Consider the following 24,662-nt stretch of genomic DNA (forward strand, 5'->3'; position numbering starts at 1 on the left):
ATCTGACACAGTTTTTCTTATCCCAGGCTTTACGTTAGAATCACCTGAGAAACTTTTGAAAAATACCCATGCCAGACCACCCCCCCCCAACCCTGACCAAGAGAAGCAGGATTCCTGGGGGTGTGGTCAGGGCTCTGCACGTTCCCAGAGCTCCCTGGGTGATGCTAACCTGCAGTGTGGGCCGGAAACACTGTCATTCAGTCTTGGAGTTCAGGGAGCCCCGAGTGTCCATGTCCATGGAGGGGAAACAGTGACTGACAGACAACTTCCCACCCTCTGCCTCCCAACTACTGCTTAGACCAGTGGGCAGATGCCCTTACCCCCAGCTAAAGGAAAGGGCAGTGAGGTTGGGGGGAGGTGGGGAATACAACAGAACTTTTCTGGGTGGGGCAGGAAGGCTGTCCTGGGTTGGATAGTGCCCTGCCCCCCACCTCCATTCATGTCCTCCCTGTCATCTCAGAACATGACCTTATTTGGAAATGGGGTCATTGCAGATGCGATTCGTTAAGATGACCTACTGGAGTCAGGTGGGCCTCTAATCCAACACGACTGCTGTCCTTGAAAGAAGAAGAGAGGTGCCCAGGAGAATGTCCTATGGAGATGGAGGCAGAGACTGGCTCTTCCAGCTCAGACATCTGGTGACTAAAAGGGAGCCAGGAGGGTGGCCTGGCTCTGGGCCATCACACTGCCACCAGGGCATTTTTGGGGGCTGCTGCTGTCTGCCTGAGTGGGGCCGAGGAAGGGCTGTAGGGGATACGTGCCAGGAGGACATGGAGCAGGACCCCTGCCTCCCTCTGCGGGCACAGATGATGAAGCTTGCTTTACTGGAGGCCAAAGTGGTCAGGGACCACTGCTGGCCCCGCCTGGCCGCTGCAACCGCTGGCGGGACACTGTAGGCGGTGAGATGGGCCCCAGCGGCCACCACTAATTGTACAAAACCGAAAAATCTCAAGAATATTTTCAGCCCATTTGCACTTATCAAATATCACACTGGAAAGCCCAGCAATTTGCGTAGGATCCTTTCCAGAACTAGGGGGATTTCACAGACTTGGCCTCTTGCAGGGTAAGTTTCTTGGAATTTCAGCCCCAGAGCAGGTCTGGCCTCCTTGGTCTGGTTCACCCACCTTCTCGCATGGCTCCAGCCATTCCTGGGCACACCTGGCCACGCTGTCCAGGGCGACTCTCGAGACAGACTCTCCAACCACGAGATGTCTGCATTCCTCGGCTCTGGTTCCCCCTCACAGTGTTGGGAGTCCCGTGGCACTTGGTGGCCAGTGAGCCTGGCAGTCTAAGAAATACAAAGTTCAGGGCTGCGGCCTCCGCTGTGGTTTTTCTGTAGCTCCATTTCATTTGGGCTAGAGGTGAACACTTCCCTCCGGAGACCCCAGCAGGCGGGTCTGGAGCAAAGTTCAGGGAACAGTCGCTTCCACCGAGGCTGGGGGTTGCTCCTCTGGCAGGGACGCAGCTGACGACATGCTGATGGGGCCCAGGAGGGGCAGCAGGGCCTGCAGACTGGAGGAGAGGCTTGAGGGGAGACGCTGGGTACCCAGCTCCCTGTTTCCAACAACAGCCTCAATCATAACTCCCCGAATGCTTTTATTAGAAGTCCCGTGTCACCTGACGCTTGAACATAATTAAAACAGAACAACCACTTGGGTTTAACTTGATCTTTTGTGACCTCACATATTTTTTACAAGGATGTCTCACAATACCTTCTTTTCAAAGGGGAGCCAAGAGGATGCTGAGGGCCTGAGAAAGAGCCTCCTCATATTCATCAATGATAAGATGAAAGAAAAAATGTGAACCTTTTGTTTTTATGTTATAAAAGTAACACGCAGTCATGGAAGACAATTTGGAAGACACAGAAAATAATAAAAAATCAAATAGCAGCTGCCTGCCATCCCACCCCTAGAGACCACTGTCAGCGTCCTGGGGTACATGTACTCTTCCTGAGTGTGAAAATGTCTCTTAACATCTGTACCTTAAAAATAAAAGTGGAGACAGACTTTGGCATTATAATTCATAATTTCATAAATGAGGCCCTAAAATCTGTTATACTTCATGTAAATTTGATATAGGGATTGGTAAAAGGAATCAAATTAATAAATCCACAAGTTCTTAGGGACCAGCTTTGCAGAAGGCACTCTGTTAGGTACTGTGGGGGATTAGAGGCTTTGGCAGCAGCAGCCCTGCCTCCGGAAGGTAGAACAAGAGGCAAAAAACACACTTTTGACATTTGTATCCTCAGCTCCCAGCAAAGCTCACTATTGGGCCCTCAAAATAATTTGCTGCATTGAGCTGAGTGGTGCCCATCACCAAGGTTATTCATTACTCATTCACTCAACAAATATCTACCTTGTGTCCACTGTGAGTGAGGTGTGAGGTGTTGAATGGAGCAGGGAACCATTGTGATGAGAGTGACGGTTCAGGTTTATATGAGCTCTGGCTTACTAGATGGATGGTGTGTTGGTTAATTATGTGTGTCAACTTGGCTAGGTCATGGTACCCAGATATTTGATGAGTCACCAGTCTCGATGTTGCTGTGAAGGTATTTTTTTAGATGTGATTAACATTTAAATCAGTAGAGTTTGAGTAGAGCAGAAGACCACTCACAATGTGGGTGGGCCTCATCCAATCAGTTGAAGGCCTTCAGAGAAAAGCTAGAGTTCCCTGAGGAAGAGGGACTTCTGCCTCTACACTACCTTTGGGCTTGAGTTCCAACATCAACACCTCCCTGGGCCTCCAGCCTGCTGGCCTGACCTGTGGATTTCAGACTTGCCAGCTCCCACAATTGCACGAGCCAATTCTTTAAAATCTCTCCCTCCAACTCTATATGCGTGTATGTAAATATATATGTATATAATGTGTATATATGTGTGTGTGTATATACAGGGTGGGGCAAAAGTAGGTTTACAGTTGTGAGCACACAAAACAGAGTTTATTCCTGTATTATTATTTATTAATCATTGTATTATTTTCCATATGAACAACTGTAAACCTACTTTTGCCCTGCCTGGTATATCTTGTATTGGTTCTGTTTCTCTGGCTTTGTTTTCCTGACTAATACAGATGGGAAAGGAGAAAGACAGGAGTAGGGAGAAATGGCTACTCAGAGACGGTGAGGGAGACCAGTTTAGCCTGTCAAGATGCTCAGAGGGTGGCAAAAATGTGTGTGTGGAGGCATGTGTTTGTATGTCTATGTAAGTATGCATGTCTGTGTCTATATATGAGTGTGTGTTTGTGTACATCTACATGAGTGTGTGTATCTGTGTATGAGTTTTCATGTCTGCATGTGCCTGTATGTGTACCTGTGCTTATGAGTCTGTCTGTAAGTCTGTGTGTGCCTCTGTCTCTGTGGATGTTTACATGCATCTGTGTGTGTCTAGCTACACAAGTGAATATGTGTGTCTACATGTCTGTGTCTGTAGGGGGGATGTAGCAGGGGTAGAGTCTGTCATGGTGCCCTAGAAAAAGACCTCTCCTGTTAGATTTTTAGTCAGTTCCATCAGCTTCCTGGGAGCAAGCATGGAAACTGGTTTGGAAACCAGACAGGAAGGTGGACAAGTAGGAAAGCAGGTCCCGTAGTGTGTGGAGCAGGAGCGGCCACCAGGAAGGGGGCAGGAGACACCTGGGTCAAGGTGGTACAGAGAGCTCTGTGTGGCTGTTTAGAGACATACACACATCACACCTGCCTCATGTCTGGGGGTTTCATGGGCCAAGGGAAGGGTTTTGCAGGACCAAGCAGGTTGGGAGAATCAGGGCCTGCCCTGGGTTGTGGCCTTGGAGAGGGAGATTTGGAGATAGGGCCCCATGAGAATGTGAAGAGAAATAGGGCAGTCAGGGTAGGGAATTAGCTTGGGGACAATGATGACTTCAGTTTCAACCTGCTGTTATTGAGGAAACCACAGTATAAGACTTTCAGAGATGAGGAGGGGATAGTGACCAGTGTCATGCTCCTGAAAGGACAAGAGAATGTGGAATAAGAAGACATGGGGCTTGACAATTAGGTTGTCTTTGTGACCTCAGTGGAGGGCATGGAAGCTGGCGTAAGGGACAGAGGCAGCGGGTAAGCACGGTAGGAGGGGATCATCTGTTGGACTTACCACTATATATAAAAATGAAAACAGCCACAACAGGGTAATAACATAAGTGGACAGCAGAGTGAGTGATGGGAGCCCTGTGCATATCCGAATAAAGAATGAAATTCAGTCATCAAGATATTCAGCCTTGATCCCATTAAGTGTTTCCGCTAAGAGTTAGCAAACTGTTACCCTTTAATCATGGCATATTTATAAAGGCCTTTCTCCAAAGAACTCCAAGTGCTTAATAAACATTAATTAATTCGCTCTCCCGTTCTATTTCAGGGAAAAGTTGGTGGCAGGTATCATCATTATGTTTATAGGCATGGAAACTGTGGTTCCGATGAGAATAATGCTGACAACCAAGGTCACAGAGCTAGTCAGGGTGGGAGGAACGGCTCTCCCCCTTCCGCTGCGAGGCCATTCCTCAGTCCCTCACATCCTGCCAGGACCCCCAGGTTACTGGTGAGACTTGGCCATGAGACCAACTCCAGGGTCCAATGCTTCAGGGGGTGGCTGCAGGATCATCCCAGAGGGATTCCCGGGCCAGCCAGTGGTGGGGAGGTCAGGGAATGGATCTTTTGGTTGCTCAGTTCTGGGCTACAGGGAACCTAAGCAGTTTACTCTCCTGAGTCCTGAAGGGTGGCAAGCGAATGCCGAGTGCAAGCAACAACAAAATTGCCAAACTCAAGAAAGCGTGCAGTTGCTCCATTTGTGTTTGAGGGGTGCCCTCACACAAGAGGCCTCAAGTAGGGAAATACCCCCAAACCTTTATGCTTTGGGTTGTGCAAGATCCAACCATTTGCTCAGAAGCAAAATGATCTCCAAATACAAGTAATAATCAAGGACAGCCCACTAGGAAAATGGTTTGGTCACCTTCGGTGGTGAGCTTGGGCTTTATCAGGCCAAAAAAATGAAAGGAATCCCTAAGGTCCCAGTGATGGAGGTGGTCCTTGCAGCCCCTGCTGTGGCCCCAGAGGGTGCAGATGTAGGGATCATTAACCTAAAGTCCCTGTACTTCCAGGATGGGGGCTGCCGACACCTGCCGAGCCCTGTGAACGGGCTCTTAGCTAATGAGGACCGGCTTTTGCAGGCTCAGCTAAGTGGTTCACATTCCCAGTCCAGTGTTGATGCCACTTGGGTGGACCTGGGAAATTCAAGGGGCCATCGGCATGTTGGCCCAAAGCCAGGGTTTAATTAAGCCCTAAATCTCCAGCGATTCCACCAGGGGCCCGGGCCCCGGGAGGCCAGCCAAAGGGACAAGCCTAGGATCAGCTTCTTTTGAGTCTTCCCCTAAACCCATTGTTTGCAGAGGCCTTGCTTGTTAGCACGAGTCACCTCCAAGTCACAAAGCGAACAGAAAACCAGGGACCCAGCCCTGCACTGGAGCAGCTTGACCACGGGGCCTATTGTGGCCTGTAGGTCATTTCCCACGCCCGTCATTTGCGTGTGTGGAACGGGGATGTCCATGAGGAAAGAGAGGCTAGATTAGCACAGTCACGCTTTCATTTTGGGGTTTCTGTTGAAGAATCCTTGGTGCTTGGTGAGAAATTAGCAAAAATATGTCTTGTTCAGGAAGCAGAATGATTGGGGGCCATTTGAATTGGGAGGCCCCCCAGCAGGCCAGGCCTAAACTCTGGGGTCCAGCAGACCCCTGGGAAGGGAGAGAGGGGATGTGCGTGCCTCTGAAAGGAGGAAGGGCCTGGGGCTTTCCGGGAATTCCTGTCCACTCCTCACGCCCCCATCCCTCTGCCACAGCCTGGAGCAGAGGAATTCCGCTCCTTACAGCGAAGGTGAGGAAGGGCAGCCTGAGAATGGGGCGCAGAGGCACAGACCCGCCTCGCGGCCGCGGCCGAGGCTGAGGGTAACAGCCACAGCTTGCTGATAAAAAACACGGCGCCCGTCTTACGTGGGGGGCTGATCCGACGGAGGCTGTGGGAAGGGAACTGTGAAGACCCGCGTTTCTCCGACTCTTCATTTGAAGAGTAAATGGTAAATCCTTGGGTTTTGGAATCAGGTGGCCTTCGTTTGCACCCTGGAAAGTGCCACTTGGAAATGTGGTCCCGCCGGATTTGGGAGCCTACGAAGTCCCATGGTTCTACCCGCACTCAGGCCAATGGGTTTCCCTGAGCACAGGGCCAGATGCCGGCCCAAGGCCTCGCCCCTCTGCTGCCGCTGGGGAGGCAGAGCGCTGGCCTCCTGCGCGTTTAGGAAACGAGTTCTGATACAGGATGTTAACACAGCCTCTGTGCGTAGTAGGTTCTCTGTTTCAGTCCCATCGCCGTCGTCCTCATCACTGTGAGCCTGGGGTCGGTTGCACACGGGAATCTGTCGGCGCTGCCCCGGCGCCGGGCGGCCTCCCTGAGCGCGCTGCGCCCGGTGGCCAGCCCCCAGTGGGTCATGAAACGGCGGCAGAGGGACAGAGGGAGCAGCCGCTCAGATAGGCGCGGGAGATGAAAGCCGCCGTGTTTGCCTTTCCAGGGCGCCCCGTGCTCCTGAAGGCCCGGGCTTCCTCTGCCCTGCTGGGCTTTTTTTTCTCTCTTCCCAGTTCCTCTCAGTGATATCTTAAGAGGCAAACTTCCAGCACTAACAGGAGGCCTTTTGTTCTCCTTTTCTCTAAGTGGACTTTAACCCAGTTACGACAGATGAGTCACCACAAAAACAAACAAATAATAATACTCCGTTTTCTTAAAGGCTCTTCCATGCCTGCTGACCGAAAGGGGGAACCTGACACTACCCTGGGCCTGTGGGGCTTCTCCCCGCCCTGGCCTTCTGGAGGCCCAGCCCAGGAGAACCTTCCAGAACACGCTAGAAACCCAGCACCGTGGAACGACTCAGCAAGGTGCTGGCTTGTTTGGCGTTTCACCTGATTTGGGGCGGCCCAGGCTCTGAGGTATTTTGGTCTCAGCACAGTCCTGGGTGGGATTTACATTCCTGGACTTGCCTCCCTTCCCACTTGTGTTTCTTTCTATGGGAAACAGGGGTATTGGACACTATGATTTTATCAAGAAGGACTTTGCAGTCGAATTACTCCTGCTCTGTTAGGAGACTCCAAGCATGTGGACTGTGCAAGTGCAGCCTTCTCCAGGCACTTGGTTAGGCACCGGGTCACAGTGACGAGGAAGACCTGCTCTCCTTCAGGGAGACGGACGTGTACATACATGGATGCAGTGACTTCTGAGAGAGGGAGCTGGAAGACGTGCCAAGGCTGGGGGTGGGGTAAGACAAGGGATGACCATTTGATCCTGGAACGTGGAGAGAGTCTTCTCAGCAGGGATGGCATTTGAGTCTTGAACCATGAGTAGATATCCATCAGATACTTGGGTGAGAAGGGGGCAGACATGGCAGACAGAGGGAGTGAGGGGCATAACCAAAGGACCGAGGCCCATGGCAAGATCAGGCTCACCTTTGCAAAAGCCCTTACTAATCTTTTTCCAGGCATTTGGGCCTACATGCTTAAACAGAGCCGGACCCTCATTTTCCTGAGAAGGCGCTGTCCCTAGATAATATGCCACTGGCTTCAGGACTCTGGTCCTAGATGTCTCTTGGCTGCATCAGACACCAAGGCTTGCTTTGGGCCACCGACCACCTGGGCTCGTTGCCAAGGAGCACAGCCATGGCTCCTGATGGGGCAGTGGTGTACATGTTCTCCACTGTCACAGTCACTGTGTCCTCACCCCCTGGGACTCAGATGCGTAGTGTAACACACTCATGTCCACAACAAAAACAGAGTTCAGTTGCCTGGAAAAGTCCCACTCATCGTCAGCCCAACTTCCAAATCTACTTTACTGCGAGCAGCCCCCGGAAGCCATGGGGGGCGTGAGCAGTACACCCCTCTGTGCTCTGTGGCTCCTTCTCCTGACCTTGCTCCAGGCTCGAACCATAATCGATTGTAATTTGTTTCCCTGAGTGTCCTCCTCTTGGGCTGTGAGCTCCTGGAGGGGATGCGGGTAGTGCATAGTATGTGGTTCATGCACATGCAAGGTATTCAATAGATCAGCGATTTTCAACCTTTTTCATCTCATGGCACACATAAACTAATTACTTAAGTTCTGCAGCACACCAAAAAATATATTTTTTGCCGATCTGACAAAAAATTGGTATAATTTTGATTCATTTACAAAAAAAATAGTAATTACCTACCCTTTTTGCTCTGAAGTGACTTTTTAAAAAAATCAGGTGCCTATACTTGTATATAAGGATTTCTGGTACTAAGAATTAACCAATCAAATGCAACCTTTTATGTGAGGTGGCCAATAAGATGTAACTCTGTTATATGGCCTATATATTTATGGTTCAAGACAGGGCATTCACACCAGCCAGCTATTGTTGTGTTGGCTGTTGTCATTCTTTTATTTGACAATCTAAGGGAAAAGAGGTCAGTGCCCCTGACTAAATAGTCAGGTATTGCGTGTTTTAAAAATTCTTGTGGCACACCAGTTGAAAATCGCTGCAATAGATGTTTGTTAAATGGACATGTGAATGAATGAATGATGTTAAAGTCAGTGTTTTACATAGTCGAACAATAATATCATCCGAAAGCTTCACCTTCATTGTCTTCTATAAAAAACAGTAGAAACCAAGGACCTCCTCCTGAGAGCACTACTTTGTGCATAAGTAGATATCTCTTCCCCAGAAGCTCCTTGCACTAGAGAATTTAGATTTAAAATCAAATTGAGCCCACAATGGCACTACGGCAAAGGGACTCTAGTCTATTTTTTTAGGCTGACTTCCCTGCTTTAGCAAATCCCATTAACTGAAACAGTAAGGATCCTCCGTTAAATCTGTGCAGTGCAAGCCCCTTGAAATACAGTTCTTCACATTTCTGTGTCAACTATCTGAAAAGTGACATCTTTTAATCTGGAAGGACAGAGTAGGGTAGACTTCCTTTCATTTATCTAGGCCTCTCTCTCTCTCTCTTTAGGAGTCTTATCAAGGGCTGGGTGGTGGGAGTCTATTCTACAGGGGATGTGCTCTTCAGCAGGCCCTTCCTTCCCCACTCTCTACTCTGCCATCCTCAGACATCCCCAGGCAATCAAGAGTAGATGATACGAGATGATTGCAGTGGTGGGTGAGAGGGTATGGGCCCCAGATTCAGTCTAGCCTCAGCTTGTTTCTCTGCTTTGGGAGAACTCAGGCTCCTGCCTTGTCTCCTAGGGTTGAATTATGGCTGTAAGAGAGTAAAATATTCCAGGAACAGGCTTCTCAATGACAATTGCTGGTTAATTACTTCCAAGAAGATGGAAACCTTGGTCTCCTGATGTGCGCAATGACAGGCACAAGAGGAATTTTCCAATACAATAGGGGAATGAACTTCCCAAGGACAGGGTGACTGACAAAAGCCACCATCTGACCATGCACCAGAATTAGTTAATGTGGCACCCCTGGGGTGGCACAGTTGATGGCTTGGGTCAGTGCACTTGGGGAACAGCAGTGTTCCCACTCCCCTCCAGGTATGTCACCAAGATCTGCCACTGGTGGGAATGGTGACTTCAGGGCAGCTGGAGCACTTGTAGTGTCATCCCCAATGGTGAGAAGTGAGATGACCTTGGCTATTCTGCTTCGGAAGGAGATGGTGATGAGGAGGAGCTAAAAGCTAGATAGGTTCTTCACATCTGTGCCAGAACTGGGTGCACCAAGGCCTTTCTCTATTCCGCAGCAGATTTTACAGTGGCCCAAGTGCTTCCTCCGCTGAGCTCATTTATTACTCCCTTCGTCCACTCTCCGGCACTTGTCTATGCAGATTGCTGTCTTCTGAATTGTCTTAGTCTCTTAGCTTTGCTCTCTCTAGTTCCCTTCTTTGCCCTTCCATAAAAGGAGGACTGTGGTTCTCCCAGCTCCTTTCCTTCTCACTATGACAGTGAATTTTCAAAACTCCAAGGGACAGAGTGATGTAAACTGGCCAAGGAGAAGGGGTGAATCACCTTCGTGTTTGAGAACCACAGAGCAGCTGTCGACGTTTATAATTGTCCTCTGTGAGTCCCTGCCTGCTTATTTAAGATCCCTTGGAGAAGCTCATTCCCAATTAGAAAAAAGTAATGGTTTGGGTATGATTAATTCCCAGTGCTAGGTGGAAACAAAACCATTGCAAAGCTGTAACCGTCAGTGAGGAATTCTCCTTGGCGATGCTGCTTAGGACACTGGCCACTCCAGGCCTCTCGCTCTGCTAGTGTCTGGTGGGAAGGGCTGAGGAATTTGAAGGGGAATAGACATGGGATAGGAAACAGGAAACACATCTGCTGATCCTCAGATAATCTTTTTTTAATGTAATTTTTTCCTGATTTTGGAATAATAAATGTTCGTGGGAGATAATTTGGAAAATGGAGACAACTCCAAAAAAAAGAAAATAAAAGTCAAGCCAAATTTTATTACCCAGAGAGAGCACACTTAATGTCCTTATACATATTCTTTTAGTTAAAAAACACACACAATGTTTTTTTTCTTCTTACAAGACTGCTATGTTCCATGCATACTGCTTTATAATCTGCCTTTTCCCCTTTAATGATATGTTGTGAACATTTTCCCGTGAGGTTAAGCCTTCTTCTAGCACATAATTCTAATGACTGCCTCGTATTCCATCATACAGATGTTCCTTCAGCTAATACCCCGTGGGTGAACATTAAGGTCATATCTATTTCTTGCTATTGTAAATAACTTAATGTATACACTGGAGAGACTGACTCAGGCTGCTCCATTGTCCTGGTTCATAAGTCGCTTAGTCCTTCCTCAAAAGCCATTTGTCATTTTGCGGGCCAGAGAAACTGCATCACTGACTTTACAACCCTTGCTCAGAACACAAGCAGAGACTTAATCTACCCAAGCTGGCGAGAGTTCTCTCAGTTCCACAGAAACAGCCACCAATGGAAAAAAGACAGTGGTGCTCAACTCACTTATTCATAGATGCATTATTTCAGACAAAACAAGGGCACATGACTGGTTCCCCCTTGACCCTGGGTCATCTTTTTGACAAGGAAGGCAAGCTCATTGCAATAGAGGGGAAGCTTATAATTAGCAGGGTAAAGCGACAGAGGTGACTGGAAGCGTGCATTCTGGAGTGAATCAGTCATCATTCTGAAACCACTTCCATGTGTAGTATTTTTGATGTCATTGCTCTGCTCCATTAGAGTAGATCATCATGAGCAGACTGGAATAAAGACCTAGGGTTCCCAGCATGCCAAGGAGTTTCCCAAAAGACAGTGGCTGGCCTGGGCAGAGGGGAAAGACGGGCACCGAGCAAACTCCCAGTTGAGAATCTGGGGCAAAATCTAGACTATCGGTTCCTGGTTCAGCTCAACTTCAAGAAATTAAAGCTGCCACATGGGGTGTACCTTAGACAAGTCTTGTTTCCATATCATTGGCACTTGAGCCCAGCAGAAAGCCAAGGAGGAAATATGCTCCAAGCTGGAGGGGCAGGTGCTGTACACCTGGGAGGTTGGATGTGGGTGGGCCAGATCAAGCAGGTCACCTCCCATGCCATTGCCAACTTCTCATCCCAGTGGCCATCTCCAGCAGTCGTCGGATGATGAGATCTAAAGGAAGTTCTCATTTCAAAGTCCAGGCCCTCTTGCCATCCTCTGAGGCCCTGTGGCTTCAGGAAGAGACTGGTAGGGAAAGACTTCATGGAGAGAGAATGAGTTCAAGGGGAATGGCGTGGGAATGTACACCACGGTTTGAGAAATTAAAAATAGGTGGGGAAGGGATACTGGCTTGCGCATACACACATACACACACTCACTTGCTCACAGTTTAATGGCATTTCTGGGAGAGGAAATTGTGGTCTCCAATGCATATGAACAGTCCTGGGGGGAGCTCTCTAAAGAGAGTTGGGGTGAGGAGCTGGAAGAATCACAAGATTCCTCTCAGACAAACATGTTTGTGCCACCTCCAAAGGCTGTCCTCCATTCTCAGTTGCTTAAATATGTCATCAGACACCCTTGCCCAGTCTGACAGTCCCATGTCCACAAACAAAGCACCCCAGTGAGTCATTCCTTTCCCAAGCTTCAGAGGGGTCTTCTGGGGGTTGGAGAGGATTCTTTCCAGGCTGATCAGCCCTGGCTCATGAACTCAGCTGTCTCCTTTCCTAGGAAAGCAAGCAGGGCTTCTAGGAAAGAGCTACTGGAGCAGAACATGGCTGCCTTCCACCACTTCCCCTGGCCACCTCTGCTTTTCCTACAAGCTGGAGCCTGAGGATGGGGAATTTTATAGAGGGAATGCTGAGAATAGATCAGTATTCCTATCCTGGGTGATTGAGAAGCTGTGCAAACACAGCGGGAGCCTCTCTTCATGCCCATAATTGGACAACAATGGCACCACGGTAAATGCCAGCCCAGAGAAATTCTGCTTTTCCAACCAGGCAAAGGACCAGGCACCTGCATCCTGGCCTCTGGCAATTAAGAAGGAAGAGTCCCATGCCCATGTGCCAATCTGTTATACCAAGGATGTGAATTCCCTTTCTGTCCCATTAGATTTCATCTCTCTCTTCCCTTGAAGCCAACAGGGACAGGCCCTAATTGGTTTCTTCTACAGTTTTCTTCTCCCTACCCCTGGTTCAAGTTGGCCCCTACATGCAGCCTCAGCCTAGCTCAGCCCCCAAAAGCCAATGTGACCATAGACTAATGAGAGCATGAAAGTTGACCCAGAGAGCCAGCCAGAGTCCAGGCCCTGTTCTAAAGTTATTTCATGTATTAACTCATTTAGTTCTCATAGAGCCTTATGAGATGGGTACTATTATTGTTTCCATTTTCCGGATAAAGATACTGAGGCCCAAAGAAGTTCATTAACTTGTCCAGGTCACACTGCTAAAGAGAGTTTTGTGAAAATAAATGAATTTGAACCTAGCAGCTGGCTCCAGAGTCCTGCTCGTATGGCCACAATGCAAGTGGATTAAAATGGCTTTGGTTCTACCTATCCTGCTGCTGGTCCAGATCTGACCATGGGCCTCTGTCTAACAATAGGATGCTGTCTTGTTCCCATGCTTGGGTTCCTGCTTTGGAGGCCTCCTGGTATGCTCATCCCTCTAGGATACCCTAGGGTGCCCTGTTCTTACCATCCCCCATTTCAAGTTCTGGAATCCTACCTTAAGCCATTCTGATGGTCATGGCACTGGGCCTTGCTGAGAGGTCCCAGACGATGAGATTGATGTCATCCCACACAGAGCCCCTAGTGCACTGACTAACACACAAGAGGTGTTGAATTTACATGGGAGGAAATCAAAATGCTCTGGGCCTCAGTTTCCTCAGCTGTACAATGAGATAATAGTAAAGAGAGTTTTGTGAAAATAAATGAAATGAATCTGTGTAAAGCACACACAACAGTGTCTGGCACATGGCAAGCGCTGTCTAGAGTAGGCAGTTACTATTGTCAAGTTGTGTAGTTTTTTTTGTCATTGCTATATACAACTGGAAGACTATGGGTTTGGAGTCAGCAGCCAGGGTTCTCGTCCTGGCTTTGCCACTTCTCAGATCTATGATCATGGGCAATCAATCCAACTTTTCAATGCTTATTTCCCATTTGAAAAATCACATAATTCTTGTACTTCACAGGGTTTTTTATTTTTTTTTGAGAATATATGTGCTAAGTGCCTGACACAGAAAAATCTCACTAAATACTAGCCAAAAATTATGTGTTACTAACTATTGTGATTATTTTAAAACTGGGATGTATATGTTTAATGCATTTTAGGCCACTCAGTCTTCTTCTTGGGACAGCCTCCTCTGTTTGATAGTCAAGAAATACCTGCTCAGCTCCTCTTTCCCTTCCCCTGAACATCCCCCCCCATATACCACACATGCACACCCATACACCACACCCTCCCACTCTCCTCACTACACACACACAGACACACACACATACACTATACACTGCACCACACATACAGACATTCCCACTCCCCTCACACTATACACCACACCCTCCCACTCTCCTCACTAAACACACACACACACACACACACACACACACACACACACACACACACCATGGTATCTCCACACTCACATTTGTGGGACACTTAAGACTTCTGGGGTTTTGTAGGTCCCCTACCAGCCCATGAGAGCAGTGCCCCCTGATGCAGGGAGGGGATTTGGCTTTTGGAGTCCTGGAAAGCATCCATTTCTTCACCCTTGGTACTGAGGGACACAGCATCACAGCTGCCTGGCAAGAGCTTGGCCAGGGAACTTTAGAGAGCAGGGAGAGTGAGAGTCCTTTTGACCATATTAAAGTCACTTGCCACCCATGTCTGTGCCTGGTTCCACACAGTTCTAGCATGGTGGGCAGTTTCCCAGGGCTCCATTCCTCTAGTGGGATCCAGTAGTGAGAGGAGGACAGTGTTGGGCATCTGGGTGGCTGGATGATCTCCACATCGCCAGGGCTCAGGCCTTCAAGTCCAATGGCAGAGCCAGAGCCTCACATGGAAGCAGGAATGCAGCACTCCTTAGCAACAAGGGAAAGATGCTCATTGCAGATACTTGATGTGGGAACCCTGGGGAACAGCAAAAATGCAACAAGCAGTCCTCCATATCCCCCAATTCATACAAAGAGGGCTTGGCCCCAGCGAGATGAGGGGGACTGCCCAGGGAAGGAGAGCACCAGACCAACAGGGCTGATTTAATTTTAACCATCAGAAGGCTCTCTTGTTGATATGAGCATATCGTTGTTTCTGGGGGAAGCCCCCATGTTGGAAGGGAATTCTGGAGGGACTTATGGATGGAAAAGCTGGGCAGTGAGCTCCCCTCTTCCTCTTCATTGGTGAGTGTGTGACAAGTGGAGCAAACAGAAAGGGTCATCCTCAAGGCTCTGCTGGAAGAGTGTGGCTTCTGTCCAGCAGCCCAGCTTCCCTGGTGGATCCAGCGAGAGGACTGTCACTCTTCTCGCTCCTACTTCTGGGTCTTCTTCCAACCTCCACTTCCCAAGGTCCTTGCCTGTGTCACCATATTATTCCAAGCTCATTCCATTGTTGCTGACTTCTCTGAGCAGCCTCCCTTCATCCACTGTGGGGAAAATGTTACCACTCAGTCTCCAAAACACTGAACAAAAACCAGGATTTTAACTTGCCCAGTAGGAAGGAGGAAGGAAAAGGGCTATGGGTAAGTTGTGCGTGGCAACACTACCATAGTGTGGAGAGGGGTCACAGTGGCTGCCTGGCCCTTCCCAGGTGGGGCGGTCACTTAGTGAGGACCTCATGGGCTTAGCTCAGCCACCCCTCCACTGCTCCTCTGGAAAGGCCCCTCGTTGGGGGTATTCTGAAGACTCCACCCTCCTCTGTGGTCAGTGCAGATAGTCTGCAGTAGTTGATAGTTAGCTTAAGTATGAACATACCCTGAGAGGTGGGTCTGTGTCATTAGACACTCAGGCAGAAATACCGCAGAGACATGGAGAAATTAAGACTGGATGCCCCTCAAGGCAATGGGCTAGCCCCAGGTAAGGCAGCAGGTGGTGTCAACATTTCTCACTCCACGTAGATCTGTCTACACCCCCAATGGGAGCCAAGGAGAAATCCAGGTCTTGGAGGCAGTAAGGGATTCTGAGCCCCAGGTGCCCTTCAACAGGGACAGACCTTCAGGTGAAGACCTGAGGTCTTCAGGCTTTCTCTGCTCTGGGAACCAAACTCTGAGACAGGTGACCCCAAACCCTGAAGGGCAGGCGAATGGGAACACCCCACCAGGCCAGCAAGCTGGGTGATTATAGGTGTTGATGTGAGGAGTGGCCAGACTGGTTTCAAGCCTGTCACCTGACCATGGAAAACTGGTTCCATTTTTTTAACAACTGTCAGCTTGGCCCCACCTGAACCTGGGTCGCCAGGCTGGCTGGGCAGTTTGAAGAGATGCATGGCGACTGCGTCTCAGCTCTCACTCCATCAATCAGCCGAAACCTTCCCCAACCCACAGAGCTTGATGGACAGCAAGGCTCTTCCTGTCCCACTGGAGGGACAGGCACGAAGCCAAGGACAGTACGAATTTTCAGAATCAGCAGCTGGGAGGATGCACCAATTGGTTGCCCTGGGGTGACTTGTGTGGGGACAAGCAGGGGGTGAGTGGGAGGTGTGGGTGGAGGCAGGGAGGGAGGCTTTGAAACAGGGCTAAAGCTGAAGTGAGAATAAACGTCGGTGCAACGTTAGCAAGTACACTCCACGAGCAATATCTGAATGCATATGGAATGTGTGTGTGCGTGTGTGACTTGAAGAACTAAGGGGAAAAGGGGGCGGGGGAGAAAAGGGGAAAAAGCTCTCTCTATCCCTGTAATCATTAGAAAGAAAATGAAGTCCAAATTGCGTTCAGGGCTGCTGGGACGCAGGGAGAGAAGCAAGAATGGAAAAAACAGGCCATAAAGATGCCAGGGCTGCTTAAGTAGAAACATCTGTTGAAGTCATAAGACTAGGGGCCTGGTCAGGCTTCTAACAAACCCAGGAAGAGGAGAGTCTGTGCTGGATCAGGACGAGCCTGGCCCGCCCTGCGCGGGCCCCTGGGACCCGCTTACGTGCGCGGAGGAGATACCTTCTCCAGGGCTCAGCCGGGGCCTGGCTCCCAGCAGGAGAGGAAGCGAGAGGGGAGGGAGAGGCGCCCCCAGGTCAGGAGGGGCCTGCAGCGGTCATGGGGGCAGGGAGGTGACAGCAGTCTCGAGTACGTATTTATTTAAAGCTTTAAACTCACTGGGGTAGCCTGGTGAGCCACATGTCTCAACTCCTGCAGCGAAGGAAAGAAAAAAATGAAGGTGGGGGAGGGGAGGGTCAGTTGCTGACCTGCACAGAAGTGGGGAGGCTGGGCTTTCGGTTTGTAAGTGGAAATCACTCTCTTATTTGTGATTTTCTACCAAGGCCAACTGCCCAAAGCCCACCTCTGCTAACAGCCCCAGGGATGGCAGCTAACATGGTGGCCGTATGCCTCTCTCCCTGTACCACCTTCTTTGTAAGTGTCACCTCATTTAATCCTCCAGAAATCCCTTGACCCGGGAATAGGTAGAGACTTGCATGGCAACCTCAGTGAGGTTCTCCTGTTAGCAGTGTTATCCTAGGAGGAAACTGAGGCTTAGCGAGGTTAAATGACTCGTCCAGCTGGCCAGGTCACCAGCCAGCACATTCCAAGGAACACCCAGGGCCTGTCCTTCTCTCTCTTTTCCCCCAGACTGATTTGAAAAGCAGCTTCAGCCAAGCTCTGCTGGGAAAGCAGCTCTGCAAAATGAGCCCGGCATTCGTGGAGACCCCGAGGTCCCAGCAGGCCCCCGTGGCTGGTCCGTCCAGCACTGTCACATGAGCCCTGGAAAGCAGAGGGAACTATAGCTACAGACGCACCAACACAAAACAAAGGGAAGAAGTCTCTCAAGAAAATGCAGAGACGGTAAAAGAACTCTAGAGTCTATACTCTTTGCTTGTGGGAACTGTCACTGTGCCGTTTATAAGGCCCCATCCCCAAAGTCAGAGACTGTCTCCTCTTCCTCAGGACCCGGCCTGTCCACATTCACAGAGTTCCTTCACCCACAGCTATCCTTCCTTCCAACGAGGGCACTCAGGGTCTTCTTTCACATGGGGGTGGGGGTGGTGACTGGCCATGAAAGGCTTCAGGATTCATGGTCAGGGGTCTATAAATGTCCCCAGAAAAATACAAAAGTGAAATAGCAAGAGGGCTGGCGAAAGACCTAGCCCCTGGGCAGCTGACTTGGGAAGCATGTGATCTGAATGTTCCCTGAGCCATCGACTCTGTGCTGCTAACACTGACTAGGGTTGGAATCTGTTGGTGCCAGGCCCCTGCCTCATGTCAACCCTCTATGGTAGGTAACATCACGTCTGCTTTAAAGGTGAGGAAACTGAGGCTCATGGAGGGCTCTTAACTTACCTAATGTCACCGTTACTGAGTGACAGAGTTGGAATTAGAATCCACAAGGTCAGATATGGAAACACCCCGTGGATGTTCCTCCGTGTGCCCCACTGTGTCTCAACCGCTAATGTGCCTCCGATTAGGTGGCCATCTTATTACAGTGCATCCCCTGATTCAGAAGGGGCCTGGGATTCTGCATCTGTAACCAGCTGCTGGATGCTGGCCTGGCTGCAGGGCCAGGACCACATTTTGAGGAGCGAGGATGCTTTACCCACACTTATCTGTGCCACTGGGGCTGGCACTTCTCTGCCTCTTCAATATAGCTCCACCAGAATGGACCAGAAGACCACCTGTGCAGCCCACTCAGCTACACTATGTGCCCAATTGTAGCTAATCGTCTCACTCCTGTTACTTGGCTGAGTGTTAAAAAACTCAACATCGGCTTTGGGTAAGAAAGGCTGGCAGTGGCCTGAGCCGTGGTGGTGGAGGCCCTGCTCCCCTGGGGCCAGGGTAAGACTCTGTATCTTGATTCTGATACGATTCTGTATCTTGTGGGGGGGATCTATGTGATGAAATCTCTCCCTAAGCACCCCCACCCCCACCCCCCAACACACTGTTGGCCTCTTCCAAGAGCTGACAGGAATTTCCTGCTCAGACCAGCAGAGGAAATCTGGGTTTGCTTCTCCAGGGCCAACCTCAGTGCTAAAAGGAACAAAAGACAAGAAGGCAGGCGCTGCTTTTGTCTGAGCCCAGATGACTTGGGGTCCTGGTTCTGCTCTCTGTGTATCTGGGGAGGGTCTTGTCTGGTTTTTTTTATGTGTAGCCCCCTGGGCTGGCTCCGGGGCTCTGAGTACAGATCTTACAGGAGACCTGCATTCCACAGAAAGGAGGGGCTAGAAGAGGCTGGGTTCAGGTTTGCTCAGGAGCACAAAGACAACCTGGAAAACCCAGCCCCTGCACCCCGCAGACAATGCTCCTTTTTTGTCCCCCTTTTCAAGAGACATTACTGAGGGCCTCCTGTGCACAGGGGCTGTGCTAACGCTGGCATGTCACACAGACCAGGATTCCCTGGCTGTGGGTCTGCAGAGCTCACAGCTAGAGGGAGCCGACTTGAAACAGAGCAGTGGAGCGCCATGGAGTCAGTGCTGAGAGGGGGCGTGTCTGCGATGCTGGGGTTGCAGGCTCTGGGTGCACATTCCCTGCTTGGCCCTGCCGATCATGCAACCTGGCTGTCTCTTCTCCAAGGTGAAACCATCACCTCTTTGGGTTCACGCGCCCACTCTCCCACTGCTTTGGAAACGTGGGAGAGTGGGCTTTCTCCCCTGACCAGCCTCTACCTCCCCTGACATCACCTTTGCAGAACCTACTGGACACCTTGGTGAAAACCAGAGACACACATGGGGTGTACTTCAATGGGCATCTGGAACTTATCAGAATGAGGATTGGCGAGGTCGTTCCTTGGGAACTCTGCAAATGTTTGCCTGGCCAAGAATAAAGGTGTGTGTGAAGGGGAAAGGTCAGGTCAGACAGGGAGGAGACAGGAGTGGAGGCTGTGTGTGCAAGACGGAGGAGGGACTGGAACTGGACCTGGGGCGCCGAGGCAGCCTGGCTCCGTGGGCTCCTGACCGCCAGCCTCCAGCAGTCCTGGGCAAATCTCCACCCTGGGACCAGGAGGATTGCAGCTCTGTTGCCCCAGACCAGCGGTAGAGAGCTGGGATCGTAACTGTCCTCTCCTTAATTATCTCCCTTCCCCAGGCTACGAGGTGCCGGGGCTGAGGGGAGGGGGTTCAGAGGAAAGCTGACGGCAGCAGATTCACTATTAAAGGAAAGGAGTAACGTGCTGTGGATGCTTTGCAGGGCGTGATGGGATCTGCAGCAGATGAGCAGTTGCCGTGGTGACAATAATGAAAAGCAGGCCTGGGAGAGGTCCAAGAACCCCCGCGGGCTGAGTTATCTCCCCCCTCTGCTGCTTCCCTGGCCTCCCCACCGCCAGCCTCAGATCAAACTCCCCAAGTATTTATAAAAACTCTACCAGAAACAGAGAAAGTCAGCTGCCCAGCCAGGCGTCTGCCCACGTTCTTCCGGAGCTGCTCGGGTGACACTCTCCGACGTGGCCCATTATTTTATTTTTCTTCCTTGCAGCGAGCACGGCAATCAGAGAGGGAGGGAGAAAAGAAAAATGTTTGCTCTGCCGTATTCTGGCTGACTTTGAATCGGGGAGTTTACTTGGAGTTCAGGGGTCTTATTTTGGGCAGGTCACCCTGTCCCTAGCACTCCCTGCTCTTCTGATCCAAGTGTTTTTCCCCTGCTCCCACCGTCTGTTAAAGCTGGGCTCCAACCTAGACCTTCCACACGGTCACTCCTTGGTTGCTTAGCTAAGTAACCAACATTCCTGCCATGGTCACCAACCCCCTGCTGGGGCTTCTTGTCAGCTCCTGGGAGAGTTGGAGGGGACACTTGCTAAGATGCCATGTAGACTTCCAAAATGAAAACGCAAGAGATTATGCAAACTGGCAACAGGAGGAGCTGCCCCTGCCATGGTGGGGCAGGAATTGGGTTTATTCTCTCTGCAGGAAAGGGCAGACTGCAGGGAATTGGGCTGGCCTGAGAAAATCTGGGTGACCTCTGGTAATTGCTTTTTTGCCAGGTGGTTATTAAAATGGTTAGCAAAGAACTTGGAAAAAAAAAAAAAATAGGGTGTACAGAGATGGGCTGAATCTCTGGGCTCTGTCCATTTGCCAGTCAACGAGTGTATCATGTGATTGCTCTTTGTGACCGCCCCATCCTGCGGGTCACACCGACTTTAGGGGATAACGGGGAATTCCTGGATTGGGTCAAGAGGGATAAGTGTAATTTGAGTGTAATTCCAGTAGGTTCAGTCTGGCTAAGTTGTGAAACCTATCTCTCCTTTGGTTTCATCTTCAAAAAATGAGGGTTGGACTAGATGTCTTCTAGTCCTATGATTTTTTATGTAACAAGTAAAGACTAATAATGCCGTATGGTAAAGTAACTACCAAGAATATAATTCATGGGCCAGATGTGGGGTCCAGGTGGTAAACCACACAGGTGATGAAGCAGGAGAAGGGTTAATGGAAGGACTGGGAGTATCATGGAGGTGAAACTTACAGTGAACCTTGAAAGATGAAAGGGCTTTGGACAGCAATGTGGAGAAAGTTGAGCAGGAGTAGATGAGCAGATGTTAGGAGCATGGGAGAAGCCCAGGGGAGGAGGGGAGCTGGCTGGAGTCGAGACAGATGTGGGGACCCTGGGAGGTAAGGTTCAGCAGAGAAGGCCGGTCCAGGCAGTGGGGACGGAGTGTGCGTATAGGATTGGAGAGAAGAGGCTTGCTCCAAGCAGTGTGGCAGCACATGCTTGTTTGAAGATCAATGAACCTGTTTTGAGTGACTCCCACCAACACTCCAGCAGTGAGAGGTGAGAGGAAATCAGGTGGCAACGGGAGGGCAGGACCTTTGGCCGTTGCCTCATGTGGGCCCAAGGAGGCTCTGGGTTCTGGCTGAGGGATCTAACCCTCCAGAGACAGGTTCTTTTGTCACCTTTCTGCCAAGGAGGCCAGCCAAGTGGCACAGGCTGGTGGGGATTAGAGTCAGGGAGTGTGAGGGGGGAAAACAAGCTCCCCACTGTGTCGGGACCTAGACAGTGACACCTGAATGACCCCGAGGCACGAGGTGTCGGGCAGACGCCCAGCCCTGACAGTGAGGAGCCTGGGCATCCTGAGGAGTCTTCTAGGAAACCTCCAAAACTCCTCCTTCCCATTTTCATTGGCTCCCCTCACTCCCACTGGGCATTGGCCCCTATGTGAGGGCTCTGCTCTGGCTCTCTTTCAGCCAGAGGCCAGCAGCCGTGGGCCAAGCATCCACGGGTTAAAGGGCCACGTTTGCCAAGAGTCCACACATATCAAGCTGCTGGACCTTGCTTCAGGTACTGGAGTTCCCTGCCCAATTCCCTGAGCTTAACCTGAAGGCTGGTGTGGGCTTCTAACCTAAGTCAGTCCTGCCAATAAGGGTAGACTGTTACGATGTATGTATCTGTGGGACTTAGGGTGACCAAGAGGTGACTTTTGGGGTGTGGATGTAGAGCTTGGAAATGTGGGCTGAGTGTCCACACACATGTGCTCAAGGCCCTGCCTAGCCCCAGATGGAGCTGGGTAGGAAGCCAGCCCAGGGCTGGCTCTCCTTAGCCCCCCATGTGCCAGTGTGGAACTCTGAGGAATCTACCAATTCTAAATCCAAACTTGGCCTTCAGGATGTCATGAAGGTATGTTCATCAAGGAAGAGGAGAGAACATGACGTATAACTTGCAAATATCTAGACATATGGAAGCTGACCTCCACTGCGCTCTAGCCTGGACCCCCAAACAAAATAACTGTGGGTGACTGAGGGAGCCATTCAGCAGAGTAGCAGAGGCAGAAAGTGTATATGTGAACCCACATACGTATATGTGGGTTCACATATACGTATAACAGTGTCTTCCCATGCCGGTCACTGTTCTAAGTGCCTCCCACGTATTAACTCATTTCATCCTGACAAGGGTCTCCGTTTGCAGACAGAAACTGAGGGGCAGGGTGCTAAGTTCACACAGTTAATACAAGGATGGGATGGGGTTTGAACCCTGGGAGACTAACATGTACCAATCACTACATTCCAGCCAGGCACAACTGGTCTGTGAGAAGGAGGTGATGATGTAGGGCCGAGCAGCTGGCCTCCTGAGCATGGATTCCACCATGTCCAGAACTGTCCATAAGATGTCCATGTCACAGCCTTCCAGAACACTGTGGGGACTAAAGAGAGAGAGGGGAATAAATCTAAAGGGGAAACAAGAGGATACCAGGGCCCAGGCTCTGTTTTATCCTGGGATAGTGGGGCCAGCAGAGGCCTCAGAATGGGTCAGGTAAGTGGCTGTTCTGATTTGGGAGTTGCTAGTGCGTTTGAGCTGTGCAAATAGGTTACCTGATAAATTACAGAACATCTAATGCAACTGGGATTTCAGACAAACAAGGCATAATTTTTCAGCATAAGTATGTCCAAAATATTTTATGGAACACAAACTAAAAAAATTATTCACTGTTTATCTAAAATCCAAATTAAAATGGGTGTTCTTTTTATTTGCAAAATCGGGCAATGCTACCCTCAGACACAAAGCCCTAGCCCGGGTCCCAGGGCTCGGATAAAGAGAAGCTTAGGCTGGGGCTCTCTGCCTTTGATCTAGGGGACCTGCTTACGTCCTTGTGCTGCAGGAATAAAAGAAATCTCTGAGCTGCCTTTGTTCATTGTCTGAGAACCTCAAGTGCCAAGTTAAGAGGTCCCTCATCCAGCTCACTCTGGTGGGGCCTCTATTTCTGTGGGTTAGCTGGATGGGGGCAGAGGGGAGCGTGGTGCTTTGAAAGCAGCTGGACAAAGGTCTTAAAACAGAAGACCAGGGGCTGGTTCCTCACATGGGAGGCTCTGAGCTGACTTGTTTTCAGACCCTTGAATTTTCAAAGTAAGTGAGTCTATATATGCAAAGGGAAATTGGTGGTCTTGGTGGAGGGAAGCCAAGCTTACAACCCAGATCACTGAATATCCCAGGACTTCCCAAGAGGTAGGTAGGATGAAACACGAATCTATGCGATAACCCTCAAGTGCATGCTCCTTCCCTCCTTTCTCTGGTCACCCTTCAACCTGCCAAGTCTTGGAAGGCACGTGGGTTGGGGCATGATGTCTAAACCCAGACCACCTGCCTTGAACTTTCTTCTGGATTTTCATCCTCATGATCCTATGACCTACTCCTTCCAACTTGGTCTCAGAAGTCAGTGATCAAGGCCCTTTCCCTACAAATTGATGCTTCCTTCCAGGAGAGAGGTTATCAAAAGACATTCAGAACCTGGGGCTCAAATGTGAAGCTCTGCTAGTTTGCTTTTAACTAATTGTGTAGCAGGTCATGTATGCGGCAGGCTGGAACGTTCTGAAGCCCCTATGAAGGCTGCCATGTCACACTATCCATAGGGGTAAGTTATTCATTTTTGCTTTCTTTGCTTTCACTTCCATTAGCAACGAGTGCCAAGGACCATCCCCATATTCTGCTGCATGGGAACGCACACCATGGAAGCAGGAAGGTCAGTATGTTTCTCAGGAGTTTGCCTGATGGCAATGACCCAAGGCCTGGGCCAGCTTGAAGTCCTACAAAGCAGTAGGCACACCCCACATTCCCTTTGATTTGAACCTCCCCCTGAGGACACGTCTGACTTCATTCATTTATTTACTCACTTAGTAAATACTATGGAGTACCCACTACATGGAAGGAAGGCGCTATTCTAAGTGTTGGGGATACAGGTTTGGAGAAAGTAGATAAAGCCTGTACTCTTACTGGTGTGTGTGTGTGTGTGTGTGCGTGTGTGTGTGTTGGGGGAGGTAAATAAAAAGCACACAAATATATCAGGTGAAAATAAGTACTATAGAGGAAAATAAAGCAGGGAAGGGGGCAGAGGGTACTTGGGGTTACAAGGCTGCCTTCTATGCAGGGAGATGAGGGAAGGCTCTTCTGATAAGGTGCCATTTTGGAGACCTGAGGTGAGGAGCTAGCCATCAGGATGCAGGGGATAGAACACTTCAGGCAGAAGGATTAGTAAGGACAGGGTCCTCAGGTGGGACCATACCCATTGTGTTGGAGGAACAGCGTGGAGACCAGTGTGCCTACAGCAAAGAGAGCAAGAGGAGAAGAGGTGGGGGAAGATGCGGAGGACATGTCAGGCAGGGCCTGTAGGCCATTGTAAAGACTC

General features: G+C 50.0%; 1 protein-coding gene across 3 annotated transcripts in view; it reads right to left on the reverse strand.

Moving 5' to 3' along the window:
* Positions 1–14,050: 14,050 nt before the first annotated feature.
* The window catches only part of RAD51B (RAD51 paralog B), a 549,911-nt gene continuing 539,299 nt past the window's right edge, over positions 14,051–24,662 (reverse strand). For 2 of the 3 annotated variants that reach the window (XM_087819673.1, XM_087819672.1), the window contains exon 11: positions 14,051–15,067. In XM_087819673.1, coding sequence (XP_087675799.1) covers positions 15,012–15,067 — 56 coding nt within the window. In that variant the 3' untranslated portion in view covers positions 14,051–15,011. The remainder of the gene's footprint in view (positions 15,068–24,662) is intronic. The other variant, XM_087819687.1, reaches the window with a different exon arrangement.

Source organism: Miniopterus natalensis, chromosome 1 (genome assembly GCF_054644295.1).
Source record: "Miniopterus natalensis isolate mMinNat1 chromosome 1, mMinNat1.hap1, whole genome shotgun sequence".
Classification (NCBI taxonomy): domain Eukaryota; kingdom Metazoa; phylum Chordata; class Mammalia; order Chiroptera; family Miniopteridae; genus Miniopterus; species Miniopterus natalensis.